Source organism: Lissotriton vulgaris, chromosome 7, assembly GCF_964263255.1.
Source record: "Lissotriton vulgaris chromosome 7, aLisVul1.2, whole genome shotgun sequence".
NCBI classification, from domain to species: Eukaryota; Metazoa; Chordata; class Amphibia; order Caudata; family Salamandridae; genus Lissotriton; species Lissotriton vulgaris.
Window position 1 is genome coordinate 1,699,389,039 of NC_141695.1, and position 27,953 is coordinate 1,699,416,991.

Here is a 27,953-nt window from a genome sequence, read left to right on the forward strand (position 1 = left end):
AAAAAAATTGTGTACCTAATTAGGGAACCTTAATCTTCAAGATTGTTGATGGTATCGGCCCAGAATCTCAGTCATTAGGGACTGCAATCTTTGCCTGATCTTGGTACACTTAAGCCATTCCTGGGTACATATAATACAGATTTTGCTTGGTGCATTGGAGGTAAATTGTGAGGTGTGTAAGCTGAGACTTAGTGTATAAATACATATTTTTCCTGGTGCATTGGAGAGGAGAATGGGTGCATTTCAGACAGACCTTAATGTTTTAAATAAGGGTGTTCCTTGATGCCTTCTAGGTAGGTGGTGTACATTTAACCAGGTCACAGTGTATTTGTTTGAGGTGAGGAATTTGCATTTGAACCAGTGCTGGTGCATTTAATAAAATATTACTTGTTGCATTTGAGCCACATCTTAGTGCATCTGTGCCAGTCCTTTTTTTATGCTAACACTTTATTAATTTTATTTGTTTTGATACAGCAGACTGTTACACAATTGGCCATATAGCACAGCAGATGCCTGATTGACTGAGCCTGTGACATAACATTGCAAGCTTAATATGAACAAATATAATAAAAAAACTTCCCCCCCACTTCCAACCCTCAGTTGTGACAGCATTCATCCCCAGCCAGTTCCCTCTCCCTTGTGTGCCCCAGTTCTTGCCCTGTTCGTGTAGGACCGAATTTTGCCATCCAGAAAATTCGGAGGATTTTCAGTCCACTAGAGGACGATAACCCAGTTTTGCCCACATGCGACCCAAACGTTGTAGTGTTTGAGTGGGCAGCCTCTAGCCTTATGTATGGATATTTCCAGGCTCATACAATGGTCAAGCTCGGATTTCTACCCATCTCAAAGATGGGCGATAACTATCCTTCCTGGGGCCCTGGTAGTGTCCCTCTTCACCATCCCCAGTCCCAGCCACACCACTGCAGTATCTGTCAGCATCAATCTCCTTCGTAATATGGAGGAGCACAAGTTTGGGATCTCCGGGTAATGTCCAAAGCGGCATCCGTTCCAGGCATGACAACACCGCCTCCCAGAATGGGGTCAGCACTATGAATGACAAGTTTGTATGGAAAAAATCGTCCAGTTTTACTGTGCCAAGCATGCAGGTTGGTAAGGTCGCATGCCCCATTTTCCATAGCCGATCCTGCGGGTAATAAACCTTGTGGAGGTATTTCCATTGTATTAAATGTAACTGCGAAGCAATTGCTGTTTCGCGGGTTGAGGTACCTGCCACCCGTCCAGTATTCATCCGTAAGTTGCCCCAGGTCGCCCGTCCATGCTTCTCCTAGTTGGCCGAAAGAGTCTGGTGTGTTGACCACAAACGATCAAAGTACCTGTGAAATTTTGTGACTAGTAAGCTCACCCTCTGATGTAGTGAGTGAGGGCATGGTATTTGGGGTCAGAACTATGGACTTCTGGTTTTTGCTATATATCTTAGTTTTATGTGTTGTATATTTATCCAGTATTTGGGTGTCTTTCATAGATTCACATGCCTGAATCATTCCCCGTCGTCGAGACGGGAGCCTCCGGTACATAAAAAAGTAATGTCCTAAGACATACATAAAGAGAATAGGTCTAAGGGTCTAACCTTAGTAACCTATCTAGGTCCTTATGCAGGAAGGACCAAATAGAGTAGGCTCCAGGGTCCCACCTTGGTAGCCTATCTGCGTCCTTTTGTAAAAAAGGACCAAAACAAAAGGAACAACCAATCAGCTACTACCTCCCTCTAGAACCTTCCTGTGAGGAGCCTCAGTCTCTCAGATTTTCTACCGCACGTTGTGCTAGGGAGTCTCCACCTGAGTTCTCCTCAGGAATATCGTATTTTCTCCAAACTTCACAGTTTTTTCGACTTTCTACTATGGCTGACGTCAAGAAAAGAGCACTTTTCCGTCCCTGTGCCTCCTGTGGTAAACTAAGGCTCCACGTGGACGACGAACATGAGGAATGCCTGTATTGCCTCTACCCTCACCACAAGACCATCGACTGCAAGATTTGCCGTAAGTTCTCCGTCAAAACCCAGAAAGACCGGGAAGGGAGACTTCTTATCTGGCTGAACAGGCTCAAAAACAAACCGACCGACCTCATTTCCGAGGGTGAGAGCATGTCGGTCGCCTCACAACTTTCCCTGAAGAGGCCTAGGGCTTCCTCGCCTGGCCACTCAGCGACCCCTCCTAAGAGGTCTAAAAAGGCTTCAGAGGGCAAGCCTGCCGTATCTAGCAAGGACCTTCCTGTCCCTAGGAAGCAACCACTGCTTACGGTGACGACGGCGCAATCGGCGACCACCTCATCGCCTAAAACCGTCTCAACATCGACGACGACGGTATCGACGACGATGGCATCGTCGGCGTCCTCCTCATCGACGACTCTAACCTACTCGTCGTCAGCAGGACGACCGATTTCATCCTCCGCACCGTCGACGACAAGACCGTCGACGAGGACATCGACGACGGCACCGTCGACGAGGGCGTCGACGACAGCACCGTCGACGAAGACGTCGACGACGACACCGTCGACGAAAGTCACACCGTCGACGAAGCCGTCGACGAGGGACACTCCGTCGACGAAGGGCGCTCCGTCGACGGCGGCGCCGACGACGAAGCAGTCGACGAAGGAAACGCTGCTTAAAGCTCCGTCGACGAGAGGGTCGTCGACGGATGCACCGTCGACGAAGACTATACCGACGGCTACTGGTACCTGGAAAGAATCCGAGCTCTTGTCACACGCAATGGACGCTCAGACTTCCCATGTCTCCATTAGGATCACCAAAAGGCAGATCACTCCGGAGATGACCTCACCTAGTAAGGTCCAACAGCTGACACCATCCTGCTTCTTACAGGACCAGGAGCCGGAGGAGGAGGAGGAGTTTACCCAAGCCACTAGTCCTTCCGACCTAATTGTCAAGTGCCAGAGTACGGACGAAGAGCAGGAGGTTGAGGAATCGACCCCTCCAGTAGTGCCTACCCAAGTCCACACCCAGGTGACCCCAATGGTGTGCTTGCCGGCCTCATTGGTTGCAGACTTGAGCTTTCTCGTCCAAGACTACAAACTGCGGTTTCCGCAGAAAGCCACCCCTACTGTCCCACCAACCCCGCAGCCATCTGTGCCCGTTCCTGCACAAGGGACAAGACCTAGGCCCCCTCCACTGATCCTTCCTAGGACACAGGACCCTGCTCAAGATCCTATCTCGTCCGAGGAAGAGGACAGGGAACATGAAGAAGGGGAAGTCCGAGATGATGATACGGACGTGGATGCGGACCAGGACTATGTTACTCACTCTCCAGCCTCTCCGGAGCCACAATCTTCTGAGTCTCCACCTGCTGATATTGGAGGTTTCCATAACCTCATGGAAAGGGCTGCCAAAAGGTTCCATATGTCAATGGAATCTCAGGAAACTGAATGTTTCCTCTATGACTTTAAAGAACCAACTAAGAAAACTACTAGATCGATTCCGATCATTGATTATCTACTCAAACAGGGCAAGCAGCTCATGCAATCTCCAGCTTCCCTACAGGTAATCGTACCCAAACTGGATAAAAAGTACAGAGCTACGTCTTCAGCTCCAGCATGCCTCACGGGTCACCCCAAGGCGGACTCTGTGGTCACCCAGGCGGCGCAGAAGATCTCGCGTAACCCTGCATCACCTTTATCGACACCACCAGATAAAGAAGGCAGGAAGTTAGATGCAGTTGGGAAACGCTTTTCCACTACCTCTGCGACAACGGTGAAAATTGCCAATTCCATCGCCCTTCTTGGGCGTTACAACCGCCAACTCTGGGCGGACATCGCGCCCTACATTGCCGACCTGCCGGAAGATGCTAAAGCGGAGGCACACTCGCTCCTCCTTGAGGGCCAAACATCGGCATCAGAACTGATAGACTGCGCCATTGACGTGGCCATGACTGGATTCAGACAGCTGGCGGGAGCCGCTGTCCTGCGACGCCAAGGCTGGCTTAAAGCCACCTCTTTCAGACAAGAGGTCCAGACCAAGATCTTAGATATGCCCTATGATGGCGATCACCTATTCGGCGAGAAGATTGACGAAGCCCTCACTGCAATTAAAAAGGACACTGACACAGCCAGAGCCCTGGGCACTCTGCAATCTCGCACTCAGTCCTTTCGTGCCAACAGGGGGAGGGGACAATCCTCCTATAGAGGATCTTATCAAAACAAGTCCTCTTACTCTTACTCTCAGGGTAAAACGCAATTTCAACAGCGCCAAAACCAGTCGGGACGTCAGTCCTCCTTCAATAAATCGTCCTACAGAGGGAAAGGACAGAAGAGACCAGCAGGCAATCGACAATGACTTTTCCAATTGGCCAGCCCCTCCACCATCGCTTCCCTTGCGACTTGGAGGGAAGCTTTCCTTTTACCTTCAAAACTGGCGGCAAATAACGACAGACCGGTGGGTTCTACAACTCCTTCAATTCGGCCACTCTCTAGAATTCCTCTCAAACCCTCCTCAGACGCCACCTGTCAAGCGTCCTCACAGACACCTGCGGCTGCTTCGGCAAGAACTAACATCCATGCTCCAGAAAGGCGCGATAGAAAAAGTTCCACACGCCCAGATGGGGGAGGGCTTCTATTCCCACTTCTTCCTCATCCACAAGAAGGGGAAGAAATGGCGTCCAATTCTCGACTTAAGAGCCCTCAACGTGTTTCTCAAGAAGCAATCGTTTCGAATGGTCACGCTACAGGAGATCCTGGGACTCCTGGAAAAAGGCGATTACATGACATCACTCGACCTACAGGACGCCTATTACCACATCCCTATCCTCAAGGGTCACAGAAAGTTCCTAAGGTTTGCAGTCGCAGGGATACACTACCAATTCCGCGTACTCCCCTTCGGCCTCAAATCTGCTCCAAGGATCTTTACGAAATGCCTTTCTCCGGTCGCAGCCTATCTCCGCCAGCAGGGACACCAGGTCTTCCCTTACCTGGACGACTGGCTGGTAAAAGCTCCGTCGAGAGCAGCCGCAGCTGCATCTTCCAGCGCCTGTCTGCATCTTTTCCGCCGCCTTGGACTGACCCTCAACAGGGAAAAGTCATCCCTGACACCAGCTCGAGTCATCACCTTCCTAGGAGCTACCCTGGACACGGATTGCACGAAGGCCTTTCCATCACAGGAGAGAAAGTCGAAACTCATCTCCTTGGCCAAGTCAGTGGCATCCAAACAGTCTCTGACCGTCCGCCTCTTCAAATCGCTCCTTGGCATGATGTCGTCATGTATCCTTCTCATCCCTCACTGCCGCCTAAAAATGCGCCCCCTTCAGGAAGAACTGTCAAAACAATGGACACAAGCGAAGGGATCCTTCGAGGACCGCTTACGAGTCACTCAACATCTAATCAACAGTCTACAATGGTGGACTTCAGACAAACACCTGTCGCAAGGACTACCGTTCCTGCTTCCGGCGCAACCACATATCATCACCACGGATGCATCCTTGGAGGGCTGGGGTGCAGTCCTACAAGAACTGCAGACCAACGGAAAATGGTCGCCACAGGAGTCCAAGCTCCACATCAACATTCTAGAGCTACGGGCGGTCTTCCTGGCGCTCCAATCGTTCCTCCCGCGCATCAGAAACTCCCCAGTGCTAGTCAGGACGGACAACACCACGACTATGCACTACCTGAACAAACAGGGTGGGACGCGCTCGCTATCTCTCTCTCGAGAATCTCAGAGAGTTTGGAACTGGCTTCTACAACATGGCATCACCCTCAAAGCCGAATACGTTCCAGGCAAGGACAATGTCCTGGCGGACGCCCTCAGCAGAGAACAGTCCCTATCCCACGAATGGGAGTTAGACGAGAGTGCATTGAACCACATCTTCACGAAGTGGGGGACACCACAGATAGACCTCTTCGCCACCAGGGAGAACGCCAGATGCCCAAGCTTCGCAAGCAGGCTTCCCCAACCAGGAACTCTAGGGAATGCATTTTCAATAGCTTGGCAGAACGTATTTGCTTACGCCTTTCCGCCATTCCCACTGATACCCAGAGTAATCAGGAAAATGAAATCGGAGCCCTGCACTCTAATCCTCATCGCCCCATCCTGGCCGAGGCAGCACTGGTACACGGAGCTCCACCGTCTATCCGTCCACCCACCTCTTCGTCTTCACAGTCACCCAACCCTGCTCACGATGTCTCACGGGCAGGTTCTCCACCCGAACCTGGGCCCTCTGAAATTGTCAGCCTGGCTCCTGACTACCGTGAGTTCAGCCATCTAAACATCCCACAAGAGTGCAAAGATGTCCTGTCCAACGCCAGAGCTAACAGCACAAAAAAGACCTATACTCTCAAGTGGAAACGCTTCTGCATCTGGTGTGAAAAGGAGGGTCTACACCCCTTCCGGGTCACTCCCCAACAACTCCTGCCATACCTTCTACACCTGGCGCACTCAGGCCTGGCCCATGCGTCCATCAAGGTCCACTTGGCAGCGATTTCTAGGTTCACTCGAACTTCTAGGGGCCCCTCTCTGTGGGCGGACAGACTCATTAAGCAATTTCTGAAAGGCCTCTTTAGGTCCTTCCCTAGACCAAAACCTGTCCCTCCAACGTGGCAGCTCAACATAGTTCTTCACCAGCTGATGAAACATCCCTTCGAACCTATCCACAAGTCTGACATAAAATTCCTGTCGTGGAAGACAGCCCTCCTACTTGCTCTGACCTCGGCCAGAAGAGTAGGCGAGCTACAGGCCCTTTCCGTCCAGGACCCATTCCTTCAATTCAAGGAGGACAGAGTCATCCTGCGTACCAACCCACGTTTCATACCCAAAGTCCCTTCGGACTTCCATCTTAATGAGCCGGTGGTTCTTAAATCATTCTTTCCGAACCCATCTACCCCGGCTGAGAGATCACTGCACTCTTTAGACCTTCAAAGATGCCTAAAATTCTATCTTGACAGAACAAGACAATTCAGGAAGTCATCCCAACTCTTTGTCGCATTCAGCAGGCCTAGGAAAGGCATGCCCTTAACTAAACAGAGCATATCACGATGGATCTCCTCAGCCATAACTCTCTGCCACGAGAAGGCAGGAAGACCTCTGGACTCACGGGCCAAAGCCCACTCCACCAGAGCCATGTCTACGTCTGCGGCACTATTTGCTGGAGTGCCACTCCTAGACATATGTAGAGCGGCGACCTGGAAGTCCCCGCATACCTTCACCAGGCACTACTGCTTGGACGCTGAGCTGACGAAAGACGCAGCAGTGGGCAGAGCAGTGCTTCGCCATCTATTCCAGTGAGGTGAGCCCTCCTACTTCCCACCATCCTTGACTGGTATGCACATTTCTTTGTTACTAGATTCTGCATGACATTGTATGCTGTTGTTTTTTTCCTACAGTCACAAATGTTCATTTCTTGCAGTAATATACTGTCTGTATCTTCACAGAATGTGCATATTGTATTGCTTGCTACTCTGATTCAGGCATGTGAATCTATGAAAGACACCCAAATACTGGATAAGAAATGCGTTACTTACCTGTAACTGCAGTTATCCAGTATTAGTGTCTTTCATAGATTCACATGCACCCTCCCGCCTCCCCTGGAAGGACTCACCTCTCTCTACAGGTTTACACCTATCCAACTTGGTGCGTACGAAAATCTGAGAGACTGAGGCTCCTCACAGGAAGGTTCTAGAGGGAGGTAGTAGCTGATTGGTTGTTCCTTTTGTTTTGGTCCTTTTTTACAAAAGGACGCAGATAGGCTACCAAGGTGGGACCCTGGAGCCTACTCTATTTGGTCCTTCCTGCATAAGGACCTAGATAGGTTACTAAGGTTAGACCCTTAGACCTATTCTCTTTATGTATGTCTTAGGACATTACTTTTTTATGTACCGGAGGCTCCCGTCTCGACGACGGGGAATGATTCAGGCATGTGAATCTATGAAAGACACTAATACTGGATAACTGCAGTTACAGGTAAGTAACGCATTTCTTATCTTTTGTGTATAAAAGTGCTTTCCTTTTATAAAGTAAAGCCCTGAGTGGACCTTGATCTTATCAGTTGGTGTTACTGTGTAAAGAGCATTCATAGAGCCCGATTCACAAATAACCTCTGCAGTCATAGCAGAGTATCCGCAGTCGAGGCGGAGTCTCCGCGCTTGTGGTGCAATCTCTGCAATGAGAAACCCATGTGCCGGGATTCCGCCACGAGTGCGGAGATTCCGCCACCACTGCGGCACCTCCTCCACGAGGAGGTTTCTTTGTGAATCGGGCCCTGAATGTCTAACCTACCTCACCTCCTTGAGCAAGTCTTCGACTGCTCTATCCTAAGAGACTCAAGTGCTGTAGGGGAGTACTTGATTGCCCAGTTTGGAGTAAAATAGTTCTGTTGCCCCGGTGCTTCAGTGATGAACGACCAGTAGACGCATCAACCGTACAGTAACCCCTGACTGCCCTGATGTCTTAGGAACCATGTTGTCACAGTGAGTGATATATTTTTTGTCCCTATTCTGTGTGTTACCTTTGTTACTAAATTGCAGTCTCACCTATTTCAGTGACTTGTTTTGGTTTTCAACACTTGTCACTCTATTTCCCAAGCAAGTAGATTTTGGATCTCTCTCGCTTCCTATACTTTTATCTCTTGCAGACGAGGCATTTAGAACATGGCAACACCCTATAGCCCTATAGGTCTGTCCTAGAGACAGGTTTAGCTGACTTGCAAGCCTCATGTAATCAAGCAAACTCATAAATAAAAAATGCATATGTATATTGCTGGCACTCGCCACAGAATACAGCATCCTGCATTGGGTATGCCCATTTTAGCCACTGGCTCTCTTGTACTGGGAGTTTTTCACTTGATCACTTGTGCACATAGGCCTAAAAAGAAGTGCTATTAAGTGCTATGGATAGTGGGCCAAATCTATATTTTAGCCACTGCTTCCTCCTTTCCATTCATCATCCTTTTTATTTATTTATTTTTTGTGTGTTAAACTAAATCTCCAGATTACAGTAATTCAAACTCAAGCACATTTTCTTTGCAGGAATAGAAATCATATTTTTGTTGTGTGTACATTAAAACAAACAATGATTTCTATACCTGTTATAAGTATCCAGCCTGTTCTATGAAAATGTATATGTCATGATTATTATATTTCAATTTAAAATGTGTTACAAGGGCATGGCTGCCATATTTAAGTAGAATATTTTTGTGGGATATGCTTGCAATAAAAAAATATAAACATTAAACCAGCTTGCAAAGCTTAAATCTTGTTTGGTTTTCCAGGTGTGATGTGGGCAATAACCAGCCTTAGACAAAATAATGGCACTTTTCCCTAATGTAGTCCAGATGTAAAAAGCGGTACAAGGGAGGATGTGGGACGTGGCTTTAAATGTCGCATAGAAAAACAGGGTCCAAGCAACCAAATCGTCGTCATAGGGACTCAAAAAATCAGAAAAGGTGTCGTTACCAAAATTAGAGAGTGATAAAAGGTAGAGATATACTGAATGGAACAGTGGCAGGACCCAGACACCTAACACTCAATCTTCACAAGTTGTCCTTCCGTTTGTAGCTCATGTTTACTCGTTTGTACTCTTCTCTACACATATTCTCTACACATATTTTCTTTCTTCTATAATTTGTACCTCAAAATTCATACCTCAATGTTCAGTTACTTCTACCTCAATGTTCACCTTTATATAGCTCCAGAACCATTTATTCGTACCTGTGTTCATTCTTTCCCAATTTGTATTTGATCAACCCCTTATTGTTCATTTTGCTGCATGTCCTTCGAGATTAAAACAACTTTAGTGACATGAAGTTGTACAAGTTTTGAGATGATTATTCACACTATAGTGCATTGCAGCCTTCACTCGATTGTTGATGCTAACTCATTTATACCTAAGTCTTCACTCACTCGCGTTCCCTTATTCCCCTTTCTTCCCCATTGTATCACAAACCTTATCAATTCTATGTCAGTAATAATGTTGACTGCGCCTCTGCATTCACTTGACAATCCCACTTCAATCTCTAGTCAGTGTGCGTTGCCTCTCACCTCACTCACCAGCAGCTGACATTTATCTCATGTCCCTTTAATTACTTGCCTTCTCATCCATGCCTCCAACTCAAATTGGTTTTGTGTTTTCTATTCTTCACATCAGCAGCTAGAGACATGTCAAACCATTTACACTAAGTTAAGATAATAAGATTGTGCAACATATCTTCCCTAATTTTAGACACAAGATTGAATGTCTTCAGTAGATGTCTTTGTGAAGCATGTTCAGATTTGATGGAATAATCTGTATTAACTGTTCAGCCATTCATCGTAAACGCAATTATGTCATTGATTTTTCACCTATGAATATTATAGTAAATTTCATGCTACACTGTTTAAATTTCCGTAGACAGATCCATCTTATGATGGCTCTGTCATGTTAAGCATGGGTACTGCAACTTATATTTTCAAGAAAGTCTATAATTGTGAGGCACTCTGACGCCTGCAATGATATTGTTTGCTCTATATAAATGAATACATAATTTTTAATTTTTTTAATTTTTAATTTTACAGTTTTTTTAGAGCAAACTTGACCCGAATCGGGCATCAGAGCGCTTTACATAGCACCAGTTGCATTACACGAGGACTTATTTTTATTAGGCACTGGGAGATTAAGCGATTTGCCCAGAAACACAGGATGTTGAGCGTCATTACCGAGCCTCGAACCCAGTTCCCCAGATTCGAGGTCGACCGCCCTAGCCGTTAGTTCAACTCCTCTCCCCAATGGAATAATGCAAGTGAGCTACATAGGTCCTGTCAATGCACTCCTTCTTCTCACTACTCGCTGTTGCTGATTCCATCTGGTTGCTGTTAAGTCTGTCTGTGCGTCTTCTCTGTACACAAAAGACTTCTTGTTCAGTTTCTAATTTCAGCACATAGACTCTGTGTACACAGCAGGGCCTGTGCAGCGGAGACCATCACAATGCGCTGCCTGTTCTAAGGATGCTCACTTAGGTTACGGGATACACGTCTTGCAAATCCCAGGAGGCGTCTGAGCCCCATGAATGAAAGATCTGAAGAATGCCATCAAACCCAGGAACAGATTCTGCACTGAAACATTGCATCTTTTCATAAAACTTATGCAATGATCACCCAGCGCCCACTAAGAATCATATAAAAAAATATATTAGGAGAACGCAGGCTCACTGTTGTCACTGTAGTGTGGAAACCTCCTCAGTTCTCATTTTCCAACCCTATGGCTGTTCCTCTGATTGAGGATAAAGTCGTTTGTATTCTCAACCTATCAGTTGAGGGATGGAGTTGACCTTTGAAAAACTGTGGGTGTTCAGGGAAGCTGAGTATTCAACTTTAGGCTTTATGTGAAGCCAAACTTTAGTGAATGAAGCAAAGCGAGGTTTAATCACACTCCAGGCAATTCACAAGAAGCCAAAGTAAATATTCAGAACTTCACTTAGTTCACTTTGCTTGCAGCGCTACCGTTTTGCTAGGTAGTGTGCATGGCACACATGCACGCCAATTTTTTGGCAAAACCTGCTTCTTTCTATAGCTCTTGGGATCAGAAAGAATGATGAATTAACATTCAAAGAGTGGTACCCAGCAAATTAGGTTAAAATAGACAATATTTGTCTGCATTTTCTGTGCAATATACAAAATTTCTATATGAAATCTTGATATTTGTGCAAAAATGTGAATCTTGTTGCTGGAATTTTTAAAATGCCAATCTCTGATGTTACCAGCTAGAAATGGAGACTTTCTGAAATCCTGTAATGTCATTAAAAAAAGAAATTGGAGAAAGTACATTTGATGAAATTCGGTAATATTAGTAATAATATAGGATGTTCCTGTGAACAGTAGTTGACAAACCTGGTGAAAAATCCAGCTATACCTACAAAACAAGCTAGAGAGATACCCCTGTGGGCGCAGTAGGCCGTACAAAGGAAGGCATTGGACTTTAGAAAAATCACTGTAACATAATAGAGCAAGTACTTCTTTCTAGCATGTTCCCACAGCCATGTCTAAGCAGGTTAACTTACTATTATTTCCATTTCTTTCTTTTCTCCCAAACTCTTTCTCTGATCTCATTACATCTCCCAGGGTCCCACTGGAGTTTCGGGTCCCAAGGGTAGCCAGGTAAGGCACATTTTTGATTGTCTATATACTGTAATTATTTCCAAACAAATGCTTGATTTCCCTGTCTTAGTAAACCTCTACAAACGTGTAAGAGATCTCTCAATGTTTTACCAGGCAGAGTAACCCACTTTTATTGAGCATCTTTTTGAATATTGAAAAAGTTTGTGAAATAGGTGAGTGAGCTCTGTTTGAGTGACAGCGACCGGACCCGAAGCACTCGAGTGGTGGAAAAGGCAACCCATGACAGGAGACCGTGTTTGTTTTTGATAACAAGTAGTGATTTTCAGAGACTTGTGCAAAGTTGCTCAAAAGAAAATGCACTTGTGTCCCGATTTACAAAGGGGCAAGCGAAGTTTGGGGGAGAGGGAGCTTCCAATGATACAGATTAAAGAACATGCTCTTTTTTGACTTAGCAAAGAATGGACATGACTTTGTTTCCTCATGTTACGCCAATGTTCGACTGATACTCGTACGCTGTCAAGCATTTGCTGAATATTATCATCGAAGACCTCTGTACTATAGATTGACTGGAGGGATTTAGTTTAGAACGCCACTTGTTCCACCATTGGCGCTTTCACGTCTGCAGGCTTATGGTGTGTTTTGTCTCATATTTGTCTGAAGCCATTAAGTAGGTAGTAGTGGTCTTTCAGTCTTTGTTAAACACCCATAGACATGCAACTTATTCTTTGCCATGTTTGTGTAATAGCTGTTGGCTTGTAGCCTGTTTGGCGCTTGCTTGTGTGATGACGGTTGTAAGCAGGTCACGTTCAAAGTTTGTCCACCACTAGTCAGCTCTTACTTTGTCCTGTCTTATATCACCAGAACACTCTTCAGCTTGAAGTATGTTGTTTTTCATGATTGTCCTATCCCTATTGGCTTGTAGCATGTTTTGGGCGTGATTTAGAGGTACGTGATCGAGTTACTCCTTCACAAATGTCCTCCTTAATAGAAGTGCATTATATCCTAAGGCACTTGTAATATGGCAGATGGCACATCCATCACATTTGGAATGGATTAACCGGACCGCCAAATCCTAAATCAAGCCCTTTGTTCTTTATTTGTCTTATAATCGTAAGTTTTTCGTATGTTCTGTCTAATATTTCTCTAAAACAAACCTGCTTGTATTATGTTTCTCAACTTGTCTCTCTGACACCCATTAAGCTTGTTTTGTATTGCTTGACTCCTGTAGACTTGTAGCAGGTAAACATGCATGTTCTATTCCATGCCTATCTAGCACCTTTCTGAATATTTTGGTAAATTCAAGAAGTATCCCTACATCTGCTCATGGTTGAAGTTATAGACCTGTTAAAATCTGGTTGAAGTTGCTTGCTCCCTGGTAACTAGTGTGTGCAATGATAGACAATTATCACGCTCACGGTGCATAGCTATGGAGTAAAAAAAATTATGATGGAAGAAGCGGGAACAGCGTTCTTGCTCGCTCGTCACACTATGACTTTTTAGGTGGTGGCCACTGGCGTTCACAGAAAAGTCATTCTTTCTTAAGAGAGTAAGAAGAAAATGTGGTAACAGCAAATGATGTTCGTCAGAATGGCCTTTCTTCGGGTGCCAATGTCTGCAAAGCTCACAGTAAAGTTGTGTTAAAAGTATTGCAGAATGAGGACCAGGGAGATGGCTCCAACTTGAACCAAGACAGGACTGGTGTAGTCCAGAGAAAATAAAGCATGATAGGAAATGATGCTACAGCCCTACAGAAGGGACATACTGATTATACTTATTTATATTATATGTAACCGTAACCGATGTATTTGCTTTTTATAAGGGCATGGCCGGCGCTGATGGACTTCCTGGAGACAAGGGAGAATTGGTAAGTGCTGTAACAGTGCCATCATTTGTAAAACATGCCTTTATATGAGTGCATATCATTTTGAAGGAAACGAAATGTGCACCTGTGAATTCTGTCACTGAAACATTTCTATTGTTACCACAATAATATTGTTTGGCCTTAGAGACTGCATCAGGCATTTGAAACTATGTATTACAGAAGTCAGATCGACTTTGTTTACCAATAGAATTCTGGTGTCAAAGAACTGATCACAACGGTGGAACTGGCCACAGCCTGTTATGTCTATTTCGATTTTGGGAATTCGTGCCCCACTACGTCTGCAATGCTCAACCCCAATAATTGTATCACTCTAATCAAAGAAGAGCTAAGCATTTCAATATTGGTTCAGTCTCCTCCTCAGAACTGATTCTTGAAATTTACTACTGGGATGCTTTTAAAATATTGAATTTTGGGGTTAGGCAAATGCAGGCGAGAATTGTGGTTTGAAAGTACGGGTGACTTGGGGAAAGAAGACCACTCTGCCAATCTCTGGCCAAAATCCTAGAAATATTCTTGTGAGGTGGAAAAGTGTATATTCCAGCTGTGGTCCAGAGGAGAGTTAGAGTTACTATGACATTGAGCTAAAATGTGTTTTGAAATATAACATTTGAATTATACTGGTGTACATTACCATAGGCAATGCTGATTTCTACCATTACCTAGATTCTGATATCTTAAAAGTGATCGGAAAGGGCAATCTGCCCATTTGTACAATTGTTAAGCATAGGAGAAGAGTGGACTGTTAGTCTGAGCACTAGCACAATCTAGTTGCCTGATTCTGGCTGCACTAGCTCCATACAGGTTACTCCCAGCAGTGTCTTTTGTCTTCCTGTCTCCCCCTTCATTTGGGAAATCTTTGTCTGGAGAGGGGAAGCAACACTGGGACCTCTCCCTAGCAGTGAGTGAATATACCATTTGGAAGCTTGTCACCTGAATGGAGAGAGTTGGTTCTATAAAAACAACAGTTCACAAGAGTACCTTGTATGTAGATCCCCAACTGATGAGGAGGAGGTACTTCGAAAGTGGGACTGGAGTAGACGATTTTAAAAGATCACTTTAAGCATTTGCTAGCCTAGACTGGTAATTTTACCAACACAATGACAATACACCCAGCCCATATCACTGAGAAAGGGTCCTGTGAGAAGCACATATCTTAAAAAAAAAGAGATATTAGTGTTGGTGCCTGTGCAGACTGATCCACCAGGCTTATGCTGCCTATGTGCTGGAGGAATGAATATCCAATTGCATTTCTTGACGGGTATTCTCTCACCTTGCGCACACACACACACGTGACACACAAGAAGTCCAGTTGAGGGCACTTAAAAAAGCAGACATTTCTCTGATACAGCAGTGACATTGTTGCAGTTGCATATCTTATGAATGAGCTCTTTCTTACATCCTGACTCAAATTCTAAGGGACTTCGAAATTTAAACACTGCTTCTTTTTAAGAAAAATCCAATCTGCGAACTAAAAAGGGCGTGCTATTTAAAAACAAATCCTGTAATATAGTTTCCCCTGCTAAAATATGTTCCTTCTTAGTTGAAATATAACTTCAACCAAAGTCTAAAAAGAAGTCCCCTTTGGGTAAATGTTACACACCAAGCACTCATTTGCCACGAACACCCTTTACGCACCAGTCAGATGAAAATGAACAAGGAGGAAATGTAATCCGTACAAAATAGAACCATAATATAAAGAAGTACAATTTTATTCAGGAAATTTTTAAACCATTTAGAGCACAATCTGTAACTTCACTCAAGAAGGACTGTGACCAGCCTGGGATTGTTAGAGTAAACATCTACAAATTATATAGGATTAATCTTTTCTTGCATTGTAACCTGTGTGACTCTGCTTTGGGCCCAGCTAACAGTAACTGCAGCCATTTTTTCTATTTTTACTATCAGGATAAAATTGGGTGTTTGCCGGGGGTTGGCGGATCATCTATCCCGAGCGCATGTGCCAACTCTACCTCAATAGTCTCCGTCTTCTTCGGCCTCAGACACTTTCTTTTCTTGTACTTACCACACTGCAGATGTATAAACACATGTGTGACTACTGATAGAAGGAAGCCTGTAGGATGGGGAGTACAAGGCTTGTAACTTGTATTTACTACTACTTATCTCCTTACTTACAGGCTTGCTGCAAGATTACAAAGCTTGTGTTAATTAAAATGCTGAGGCAACTAACTCCAAAAGGCCCTGCCAAAAATATATAATCTTTTTGAAAAATACAAAGAAACCCATATCAAAGCAGAGAACATACAGAAGATGAAGAATGGCATGAGCACAGTGGTTATATGGTCCCCATTTTGTACCTCTGATCTTATTGTCTCATTACAATTCAGCCCCACCCTCCCATTTTGAGCAGTCTATGTATCAGTTGAAAGGCAAAAATATCTTTAAGCATGGATTAGCCAGACTGATATGAAGCCGACACCCAATGCATAGTGCTTTAACCTCATAGAAGCTATGGAACTTCCAGCTCCAGTGCTGGACGTTCCATTGTGCAGGTGAGGTTCGAACGTTCAATGGCCGTCGGCAGCACTACGGAGGTAGTGGTGCCGTCGGCCGCCGAACGTTCGCAGCAATTAAGGGGTTAAGAAGGCACATGGAGTCCCTCAAGTGGTTGTCCTTCAGGTGCAGCTATAGGAAGATAAGCATTGGGTATTTTCTGACACTGCCTGATCCTTATCAGAATCCTCTCAGCTCCACAACACGTTTGGGTTCTCCAGGACTCCATCCTCTATCATGGCTTCTACTCCTTGTTCAGCCCCTCCGTTGGTGGTATCATATACCAAATTGACCTTGCATCACCTCATTGCAGACAATAATCAAAGGTTTTTCTCATTATCATCATCAGCATGCTAGTTATCAGCATATAAACGTTTATTACCGTTGCTATGCTCACTCTCTTAAACCTGCCCTGATCAATCCCTCACTTACTCTTCTTGACACCAGGTTGTATAATTACCTTTCAAAAACAGGGCCGTATACAACATTAGGGCCCTGGCTTTACAGGGGATTCACAGTACTGCCCCAAAATATCTCACATGAACCATCACCCCTACACTCCTGCACCATACAAGTAGTTACTGCCCCAACCCCAAGCGTTAGTGAGATGCTGACCTTTCAGCATAATTTGACCCTTTTCCTGGAACTTGTTTTCTGATGACTTGTGCTCCATCACTTTTTCCCATTTTTCAAAACTGCTCTAAAAACGTCCTCCCTTGGATTAGTATACCATAACAACTGACAACCTTATTTTTCCCATCCACATGTTCCCCGTACCCCAGTAGTCATCCTCACCATGCCTCCCCCATTTTACTGGCCAGGAAAACCAGCAGGTAGAATCATCTTGGGACAAGGCTGCATTGCACATACACTTTTTTCCTGGTCCCAGTCTGACCATCAGCCAAGGCACAGGAGGAGCCCCCAGCCAGGAAACAACTTCCTCTCCCCCCCATTGTTTCTTGTGAATGTGGTTATCCAAATACATATTTGCTAGGTACATATGCATAATTCCACCGTACAAGTAGAACAGCATCTCTAAGGATAACAATCTTGATGAACTACTTCCTAGTAACTTTGTTGGCAGGCCTCAGATTCATGATTCATCTTAACCAGAGTGGATGCCTAGTTTCGCTTTGTTGGCAGATGCGACTTTATGACTCAGTTGTTGTACAGTGCGGAGAAATGTTTCTCAAATTGGTGGAGATGCACTGGTAGATGCTTTCAAATGGCTTGAGGTTGTGATGGGGTTACTACAAGAAGTCCAGTATGTGCTTCGAAGACTGTATGTTCAGCACTTACATTTCTTGAATGTTTAGGAGCTTCCTCTGCCCTGCAACGGCCTCGGGTCAGGCAAGGAGAAATTTCTTTTTGTTATATGACTGTGGGCTGGGCCCCTCATTAAATTTAGAATGGGATGACCTGGGAATCTGCACTTCCTTTACTGCTTGGATAGATTCTTAATAGTATTCAGAAAAGGAAGCAGAAGTAGCTGGGTGGACAACAATCTGATGTGTGCCCAGATTAGGCATGGGCGGAAAATCCGTTCCGCTCGCGGATTTTGCGGATTTTCGGGAAATCCGCAATCCGCGAGATTTGCGAATTTCCTGCAAAATCCGCAAATCCGCGAGCAGCGGATTTTGCTCGCACTGTTCGCGTGAGTTCGCGCCCCGCGAATAAGTGCGAAATTGCAGAAATACGATTTAAGCAAAACTGAAAGTAACTACTTACCAGGTTCAAAAGTTCAGGCACATCATTAGTAGCCATTTCCTGTAGTGCTTCCTGAGGGGCCCCTCCAGAGTTCAGTTGCCAGTTGAAACTATTATGTGACCCTGCTCTGAACCTCAGAATAGTTACACATATGCCACAAAGGTCATGAATTACAGCTAAGGGAGACAAGCAGGAGCCAGGCTGGAAGTTAAAATCCATTAATCAGCCCCTAATTCATTATTGTCAGTTGGGGCAGGGCAGGTGTTGTAACTAATTTTGCAACAATGAAAGCACTTAGCAAGTGCAAAAGATCACTAATCAGGGCGCACTAAGGAAGCAGGTGCCAGCTAAAAAAATATTCTGTGACACATTAATCAGCCCCAAATTAATTCAGGTCACTTGAGGCAGGGAAGGTGTGCTTTGCTTTGCCGAAAATAATGTACACTGGACAACCAGAGGGTGTGGTGATGAAACAGAGGGTGGCATGGGTGGGCCAGAGGGTGGCATGAGTAGTCAGAGAGTGGCAGTGGTGACAGAGAGTGGCAGTGATGAAGAAGAGTGTCCCAAACAGGTTGGACACGTAGAAACAACAAGTTCGCAAAACTTGCGACCCGACAGGTAAGTTCGCAAATTGCGAAATTGTAAAAACCCTCGCGAACTGGCAGAAACACGGGCGAACACAAAAAAAAAAAAAAATCCGCAAATTCGCGGGAATTCGCGGATTTTGCGGATTGCGAGTTCGCAAATCCGCAAATTCGCGGATTGCCAATCCGCAAAATCCGCTCATGCTTAGCCCAGATGTGAGCCTTTCCCTGGACCCTCAAAACAGTCTCAAAAATGTGTTTTTATTAATTGTTTCTCCATGAACTTACATATCAATTTCATCAAGTTTTTTGCGTGCATTATATTGTCTGAATTGCATGGCATATTAAGCACTCTGTCCTAGACAGGGTGACATCCAGAGAATTTTAGCAAAGCCTTCCTCGGTGGCATCTGACCATGGACACAGCTAGCAGAACTTTGCATCTGGCAGGCCAGAAAAATTCATTCTTCTTTGCTTGAAGGTCAATGTACTCAAGTTTCGTTTTGCCTTTGCCTTTTTGTCCTCTGTGAGAAAGTAAAAATCCTTCTCGTATTGTCTGTATTTGAACTCTGTGAGCTATATGGCTGTGTTGGCCTATCAGATGTTCGTTAAATAGAAAAAAGCTCCTTGAGGAATTATTTCACAATCATCAATTAATTTCTGTTATGTCTTATATAAGTACATTAATTAGAGAAAAGAACATAAGAAACGTGATATCTCAAGACAATTTTATGTATTATTTGTTGAATCAGAGAAAAAAATTTCAAAATTAGAGAAAGATACAAATGCTAGGCAACAAAACAACACCACAATATTCAATATATTCTCACAGTGGCGTTATATACCGTTGATACAATATGTATTAAATAAATATATACATAGAGTGCTCCTATGACATCAGTTAGCTAATCCATCAACTTTTCATACAAATCCTCTCTTTGATGAATATAAACCAAACGGTATAAAGGCGTCGACGTTTCGGTCTTTAACGTATAATTTTCACCAAGACCATCCTCAGGACTATATGTTGCACAAGATATTGCACTGGTCTAATCCACTTCAATTCTTAGTCAATCACGGCTTTACACGGAAGACCATAACATACTCCTCTACACCTATTCCCTGAAAGTAATGGTGTAAACGGGCTTGGCTCCAATATCCGGTAATATCGCATACCACATAAATCGTATGCTCTCTTTAGGACGGGAAAAAACTCCTCATCTGTCTCATTCAGATGTTCAGCAACCCTCAAACTGTTCGCACTTCTTGTATGGTGGAACCAAAGTAACTGGGATTAAGTTTACTGGATTCTTCTTTGTGGTCGCATCGATGACAGAGTCTGGCTATGCCTAAGAACATACTTACATTTATTTACTAAGGGAATTTATATTGCTGTAGCACGGACCTAGCCTTAAAGAAAAGGAAACACTTTACTAGTAATAAGGACACAAAATATCATCACAGCAGAGGCAGAAAAAAGGAGACTCTCTTACTGGAAAAAAAGGAGCAGACAAGACTTTATGCTGAATTCTAAAGAAGTGAGTCTTTAGGTCTTTCCAGCAGAATAGGAAGTTAGGACTGAGGCTGATGTTTTTGGGTAGATGATTCTATAGGGCTGAAACTCAACAGGAGAAAGCCTCGTTGAGAGTATTTGCTCGGCAAGTTGTTTTTTTAGTAATTTTCTGCGTGTTTGAATGGCAGGGCGAGCAACATTTTGTCTGGTGATGGCTATCAGAAAGCCCCTATCCTCCGCATCTGACTACAAAGAAAGGTGGAACTCCTTGGAGAGCCTGTTCATAAGGATCAGACAGGTCACTATGTTTCCCGATAGAAAGGAACAAAGAGGGGAATGGATAGGTTACCTCTTTCTGGGGCACATTTGTATCCTACTGCTCCACTGTAGGAAGCTGGCTTTTTATATAGTGGATCAAAATGAGGTACACTGTGTAAAGAGTCCAGGCAACCCCAGTTGGTTTTACAGAGGCACAAATAATAACCCAAATGCTCTCTTTTTTGTGATAGTGTGGGTGAGCAGTTGGGCTTATCAAAGAGCAGTGCAGAGCATTTGTTGTCCTCACAGAAGCAATAAATAAGACACACACTCAAGAATAAATCCAAGCAATTTAGAAAAATGTGTCGTATTTTTATGTACATTTTGATACCAAGAACTTTGTTACCAAGTAAGTACTTTTTTAAACATGAAATTCTACAGGTAAGAAAATAGTTCCCTTAAATTCGTTTTTACGCAGCAATGCTTTCCCATGTGAGAAAATGCATATGTTGCATACAGTTATTTTCGATCGGTTTCAGGGAGTCTTCTTTGGGACTTAGGATCGTAGGGGGCCATGGTCCAGAGTACCAACAGCAGTTACTCGTTACCTGCCCTGGGTGTCCATTTGCAGAGTTGCTGTTAGGGGTGGTAGCTGTGCACGCTACGCTGGTAGGAAGAAGCAAGGGCACCTAGAAACTGGCTGCAGAGGGGGACTTTGGGACTAGTCCGGAAGCCCCCCAACAGGGGGTACGGATCACCAGGATCCTGTGAACAAGAAAGAGCAGGCAATTCATCGGTACCTGGGCTGCGGCGCTCGGCTGCAGAATGAACCACATACTGTGGTACTACTGAATTAATGTATGCATAATAGACAAAGTATAAGTAAATTAATAAAGTCATTTAACCTGAGTTTGTCAAAGCGTTTTCTGTTTATAAATAATAGTCAACCATTATTTTTCTTGGCTATTTTAGGGTCCCAGTGGTCCTGTTGGACAAAAAGGAGAGGTAAGAAGCGTCTGAACTGCTGCTTTAAAAATATGAAATTGTATTTAAATTGTTTAAAATTGACTGAGTTGCGTCTTTCAGTAGTACGTATACATATGATGCATGAGTAACTAAATACTGCCTGATCGAGCCAGTGTTTCCATTGCCCTGATATTGCCTCCTGTACATCCTGAGTATTATTTACGTTTCACCTTAACAACACCTTCTTCAAGGATCATCATTGCCTGCCCTGAACCAGGTTTAATTCCCATTTCATGTTATCTCCACTGATCCACTGAGACAGTACTCTCTTTACCAGATCCTTATTTTGTGAATGTTTTTATGTACTTACAGTGTAGTTTAGTGAAACAGATAATTTCTTAAAATGAAGAATTCTTAAAAGTCCCCATTAAAAAAAATATATATTAAACAAAGAGTAATGTTGGTAATGTAATCGTTCATGCACAATCCTGGGTGATCAATTTTTTCTTACAGCAGAGCTGCACCTTCTCTGCCAACAGGAATGTTATGTCTCATGTGTAGATGATAACAACATGGTGACAAATTGGCAGAACAATTTAAGCTTGCCAGTCCATCACCATTTGTAACGGGGCCTTCTCTGGGCGTTAGAACATTATAGCAGTGTCCCTAAAACAGGGAATCCTGTACGAAAATAAGGGTTGAAAAATTGCACACTACACACTACACATAATTAACAGAACATTAAAAAATAATGAAATGGTTTATTGCATTGCAAATCATCATATCTAACTTTAAAATACAAAAAATACCAGTCTGTCCCTCTTATGATTCAATTGTCATAAACCATATTAGACTTCTATATAAATACAGTTACAATTACAGTGTCCAATACATAGCCAATAATTCAGAATAATGAACATCCTATTCATCCATAAATGCTTTGTACTGAGTTAACTGCAATCTTAAAAATTTTTTTTGTGGATGCAGAATGTTGGTGGGGTTGTTCAATGCTCCTCACCTTCCTCAGGAAAGACAGTTTTGGGAATATACAAAGGCGAAACCCCAGTGATCTTTGGTAGAGAATTATCCAACAACTCAACAACGCTTTATACATCACAATCAGACTTGTGGCTGTATTACCCAACCGTCAAGGAGTAAAGGGACCCTAACTGTTATTGTTATCTATATTTAAGTATATTTGGTGGCACTGTTTACTAAAATATTTTAAAATATACCTTTGATATATGCAATTTATAATGTGGAATGAAAGATAAAAAACATAAACACAGTGAAAATACTTTAAGCAAAACAAATACTAAGTGTATATTATGAATTTTGAAAATATATTTCACGTTCATCCATCAGTACAAAAATCAAGTAAACCTATCCATCACACCTTTGAATCTGAAGTCATATATCAACATTAAAACCGATAGAATATATATGTCCATTACATTTAAAACTGAATTCAGATTGTAAATATTTTCATGAACACAAAAGTGAATTGTTATGTAACCCTAAAAGTTTAGACTGATTTTAATCTGTATATTAAGATAATATACATTCAGCCTCACACAAATGTGAAATCTAGCCAGAAAAGAATTTAAATGAATTCAACAAAACTAAAACAAAACGTAAAACCATTTCCAGAATCAAAAAGGACTGTATCCATCACTATATTATCAAAACTAAAACTGAATATAGGTACATGTTTGAAAAGTAAAACTAAATCTTTGCTGGACTTGCATCATCTAACTGTTAGCAAAACAAGGGCAGATAAAGCAAAGTAGCAGCGTACAGACAAATGAACTTAATAATCCAAATCCATAACACCGTTTTAATTTAGAAGAAGCTATATTTTGTTATTATCTGTTGTTTTCTTGTATAAAATGTGACTGGCACTAAAGACATCACTAAATCTGATGGTTTGTGACATACGGTTTTTGTTTCAATTTTTCAGCCTGGAAACAGAGGAGAGTCAGGCCCTAAAGGCATTCAGGGACCTAATGGCACAGCGGGTGTACCTGGAATTCCAGGCCGTCCAGGTCCAATGGGTTTCCAAGGAGAACAAGGAGTTCCTGGCATTACTGGAAAATCTGGCATCCCTGTATGTATGAAGTACACCACACTTTATTAATTTATCAAGCACTAACAATAAATTAAAGCGGTTACAAAATATTGATAATGCATGCCAAAGTACAATATGAAAGATGTTAGAAAGAAAAGCTGCTTGCAAGAAGGTACACATTCGGGAGAGAAGGAGTGAATGAAGAGTAGGGAAGAGCATACATGAAGAGGTAGTGTTTCTGTTTTATAACAAATGTTAAAAAATTGAATAGCGGGGAAGAAATCATGGTACAGTGAGGAGGAATTGTGAAGCCAAATGAAGGGAGACAAAACAACACCATTCTTCTTTGCTATTGTTTCTTAGAACTAAGCCCAAAGTGTTATTCCCATAAGTAAGAAATGAAAAATGGCACATTTTTCCTCTCATTTCACTTTCCTTGGCTGGCATGTTAGTTTCAAACACATTTCTTATTATATATGTCACACCATGTTTGAAGCATTAATGCACAACAGCATGGAAGTGCAGGACAATATGTCTTTTTCAGTATTTATCTGCTTCCATTAAAGAGCCATTTCCCTTCTGGTGGGGTTTTACCGGTTTTTATGGGCTTGAACTGAAAACTTTGAAGGTTTGCAATTGACATTCTAATTGAAAACTTCAAAAACACTGTGCCCCGGGAGGAGGAGCTACGCCGTGATCCAAGATGGCCGCATAAGCTCCCGGCTCCGCCGACCTCTGCCGGCGGCCCGACTATCCTGTCGACTATCCTCTACCCACGCCCCGTGCCTGGCTGTACGAAGGTTGCCTGATGCCAATGGTGCTTTCCCGGATTTTCTATCTTCTTTAGCGACGAAGTTATGTCGTGTTCCATTTTTGGCCTACTCCCGAGCTGCCGCCGGGTCCTCGATTTCTGAAGTGCCCGTGAGGGACCTCATCAACATCGGCTGTGGGACCGCGATTCTGGCCGGTCTTCCAGGTCTGGAAAAAAATTTTTTTTCTGCTCTTGACTCTTGTCCTTGTTGATGGATGGAGAAGAGACACTGCTGGGATCCTCCTGCACCGCGGCTGTGGGTTGTGTGCCTGCCCCCGTTTCACGGTCCCGGGGCCGACGGGCTGCACCCACGGCCGGTGTCTGTCCTGAGTGCGCCAGTTCGGGACGCCCTTGCTGTTGCGATCGCCAAGTGTGTGCCCGGAGCCCGGTGCTGTGTGCTGGAGTTTGTGTTCCCCTCCGTCCTCTGAGCCCCGGGATGGAGGGGATGGATGGCGCACATTCATTGAGGTCCGTAATGGCGGCGATTGGGGCGCTCCGCTCGCAATTCACCGGCGCTTGTGTCTCCCTGGCGGCGAAACTGGACGATGTTTGCTCGCGGCCGGCCACGGTTGCTGCAGTGCCTGAACAGAAATCTGCGATCCAGACGACCGATTTGACCCTCCATCTGCGGGGGCCCGAGCGGCAGCCTGATTTTGTTCCTTTGAGAGTCGGCCCTGCCTTTCCTTCATCTACTGCAGCGCATGGTCTTCCCTCTACATCTCCTCTTCGATGGTGTGTCGTCGTTGGAAATCCTGTCCCCCATTACCGAGTCTCACGGTCCCGTCGGAGAAGATCGCCATTTTCCTTTGTCCCGGCCAGTCTGCGCAATGGATGCCGCCATTTTGAAACCGACCCGTGCTTCGCCTTCACTGCCCTGGTCCACCATGGACGCTTTGATTGCTTCTGGTCTGATGCGGCTTGGTTGAGATGTGCTCCGGAACGGATTTGCACTGGTCAGGGCTGACTTTGACTTTGGAATTTTCTTGCTCCTTGCCACTGCTTTGAACTTTGACACGCTTCCTCGGTTTGCAACTGTTACGACTTTGGCAATATAACTCCTTGCGACGCTTGCAGGGTTGACTTCTGATTCCCTGGGGTTGCTCCGTTTATTCTTGCCGGGATTACACCGAATACCTCACCGGGCAGGGGGTTGGGGGGGGGGGGGGGGGGGTTTCTGGTGACTGTCCTCCCCGTGCTAATGCTGACTGATTCTGCTTATTGATGATGATTGTGCTATGGGGGGGATACCGCCGGCGGGAGGTATCAGGTGTCCGGGGGCTTGTTTGATTTCTCCTCCTCCACTTCTTTTTAATACTTTCCCTTCTGTGGGGCAGTTCCGGGGCGACAGGCACGCTGTTAGTGGGTTAGGCCGTAGCCATTACAGGGGTGCAGGGTGGCGGGTGTGGGGGGGGGGTTTGTTATTTTAGTTTGTTTTGTTCTATGGTCTCTATCGCTCTTGCCTGGCTTTGGGAGCGTTCTTTCTCCTTTCATAGGGTTGGCTGTCTCTTGGTCTTGCACCTTTCTTTTTCTTTATTCGGCTTCTTGACAAGCCTCTGTTTTTCAGTTCTTGGGGGGTAGGCTCTTTGGGGTGATTTTTAGAACTGTGGATCATTGTAATGTGGTTTCCCGTCCAGTATTATCGCCGTGGCTGCTTGGATTGTATAGTTGCTTTGGTTATAGCCTATCTCCGACTGTGATTGGGGTTGGTCCCAATCGTCTCCTTTGTGCTCCTATCCTGTGAGGTGCGATGCCCTTGTTGTTGCAGCCCCCACTCTTCTTCTAAAATTTAAAAATGAAAACCTCATATCCTGTCTGCGAGCCCCACAACCGCATTTGATGTACTTTGATATATCCTGTTTCCTGATTGGCTTCAGTTTCTCCTGTTTTATTGATTGCTTTTGCGGCCGGCCATGATGGTTGTGGGCCTGCGCATGTATCTCCTTCTTTTCTGAATAAAGGTTTTCAAAAAAAAAAAAAAAAACACTGTGCCCCTCATTCCTCCATAAGATCAACCATGGTATTGGGTACATTAGTTTTGCAGCGTGAATCTTTTCTGGATTCACATGCAATGCGTTATTCAGCAATCTCCTTCTTGGGTCCAGAATTGTGCCTTCTTTAGTTTTTTTTTCTTTTTTGACTGTGGGCATTGTATTTCTGCTTGGACTAGTGGTATACTATCTATGCTGGCGTGCCTGCATTTCACATAAATAGACTTTAAAAGGCGTGTAATGCAGCTGTGCAACAAATCAGCAGGCTATGGAAGTATCAGCACTCATCACCCAATGTGTAAAATAAGGATTTTAGGGCTCCTGTAAAAGCTAGAATTTCTTTCAAGATTCTGTACCTGATAAATGCCTAGAATACTTTGCACTACCCACCTTTAGGAAAAGATTCAACATTGCCATTCTTAACACCTACTCCTCTCTGTGAAAGCTAACCTCATAGTGGTTCACAGAATCAAATAGATGTAATAGCAGAGGAATCACATTATACTCTGCCACTTGCCCTTGCCTCTTTAGACTGCCTAAATATCTCAAATTCCTCCATGTAATGCTATTGAAGGTAAACAAAGAAACACACATATGTTGACTCATTCCAAGGCTTAGCTTGATATGATTTGAAATTTCTTTGAAATCTTCATGGCATACCTCACCATAAATGTCAGGGCTATGTCTTTTCTGTTTGCCCTACAGGGTCAATGTAATTGGGGCTGTATATTTCGAAAAAGTGTTATTTATCCCACTTATCTTCTGTCCTATAGCATGTAATTCTTTTGCTTCTCACAAGAAGGACCTCCAATCAATTAAGCTTCGCAACATGAGTTGCTGTAGATCTCATGCTGTGTCCATTCCTGCCATTCAGTATTGGGCTTGAACAGTTACAAGTTCTTTTTCTTCAAAGAAAGGGGTTAGGTTTTGAGATAACTCCTGGTACCTGCACTGAATCTCACAATGCACCAGAACACAGACTAAACCGCTAGTTGTTTTTTACAGACATCAGGTTCGGACATGCTTTGATGGCTCCATTACTCTTCCACGTCAGGAAAGAACTTTGGCACCAGAGGACAGAGACTACAAGAACTAACTCAGCATTGGAAATTACTGAGTAACCATAACCACCTTCTGATCCAGTCATTGTAAGAGCCAGGGGATAGGTCAGATGACAATGACTTGTTGGGAGGAGAGGCAAAGAGAACACTCTGTTTAAGTTATGCCAGAGCAAGTTTCTGTGGCAAGACCAGCATCAGGTCCGTAACTTGAGTCTTCCAGGGACAACAGTGAAAGTGCTGGTTTTGCGTGTTAGTCATTTCCCTCAAATTAGACTGTTGTTCAGTAACGTGCCCAAAGGTGGACTCTATAGATTTGCCTTCCAGTGGGTTGAATGAGGACTTCAACTCCTTCAAAGGTTTGGGGGGTGTCCTCCGGTACTTCCAATGCCCTTGAGGAGCAAATCCCATTTCACTGTCGCCTGATGACACTGATGAGGCTCCAGGTCTCAAGCACCATTGTCGAACCCCAGACATAGAACAAAGACTACAACCAGGATTTTGGGGCCAAATGAGGACTGATCACAACACTCCCAGCCTCAAAAGGACATACTACAACCTTATAG

General features: G+C 44.2%; 1 protein-coding gene across 1 annotated transcript in view; it reads left to right on the forward strand.

The window, feature by feature from the left end:
* Nucleotides 1-27,953, forward strand: part of COL9A3 (collagen type IX alpha 3 chain) — a 217,412-nt gene that overhangs the window by 123,230 nt on the left and 66,229 nt on the right. The window contains exons 25-28 of the mRNA XM_086929605.1: nt 12,046-12,081; nt 13,862-13,906; nt 21,469-21,501; nt 23,423-23,569. Coding sequence (XP_086785731.1) covers nt 12,046-12,081; nt 13,862-13,906; nt 21,469-21,501; nt 23,423-23,569 — 261 coding nt within the window. The remainder of the gene's footprint in view (nt 1-12,045; nt 12,082-13,861; nt 13,907-21,468; nt 21,502-23,422; nt 23,570-27,953) is intronic.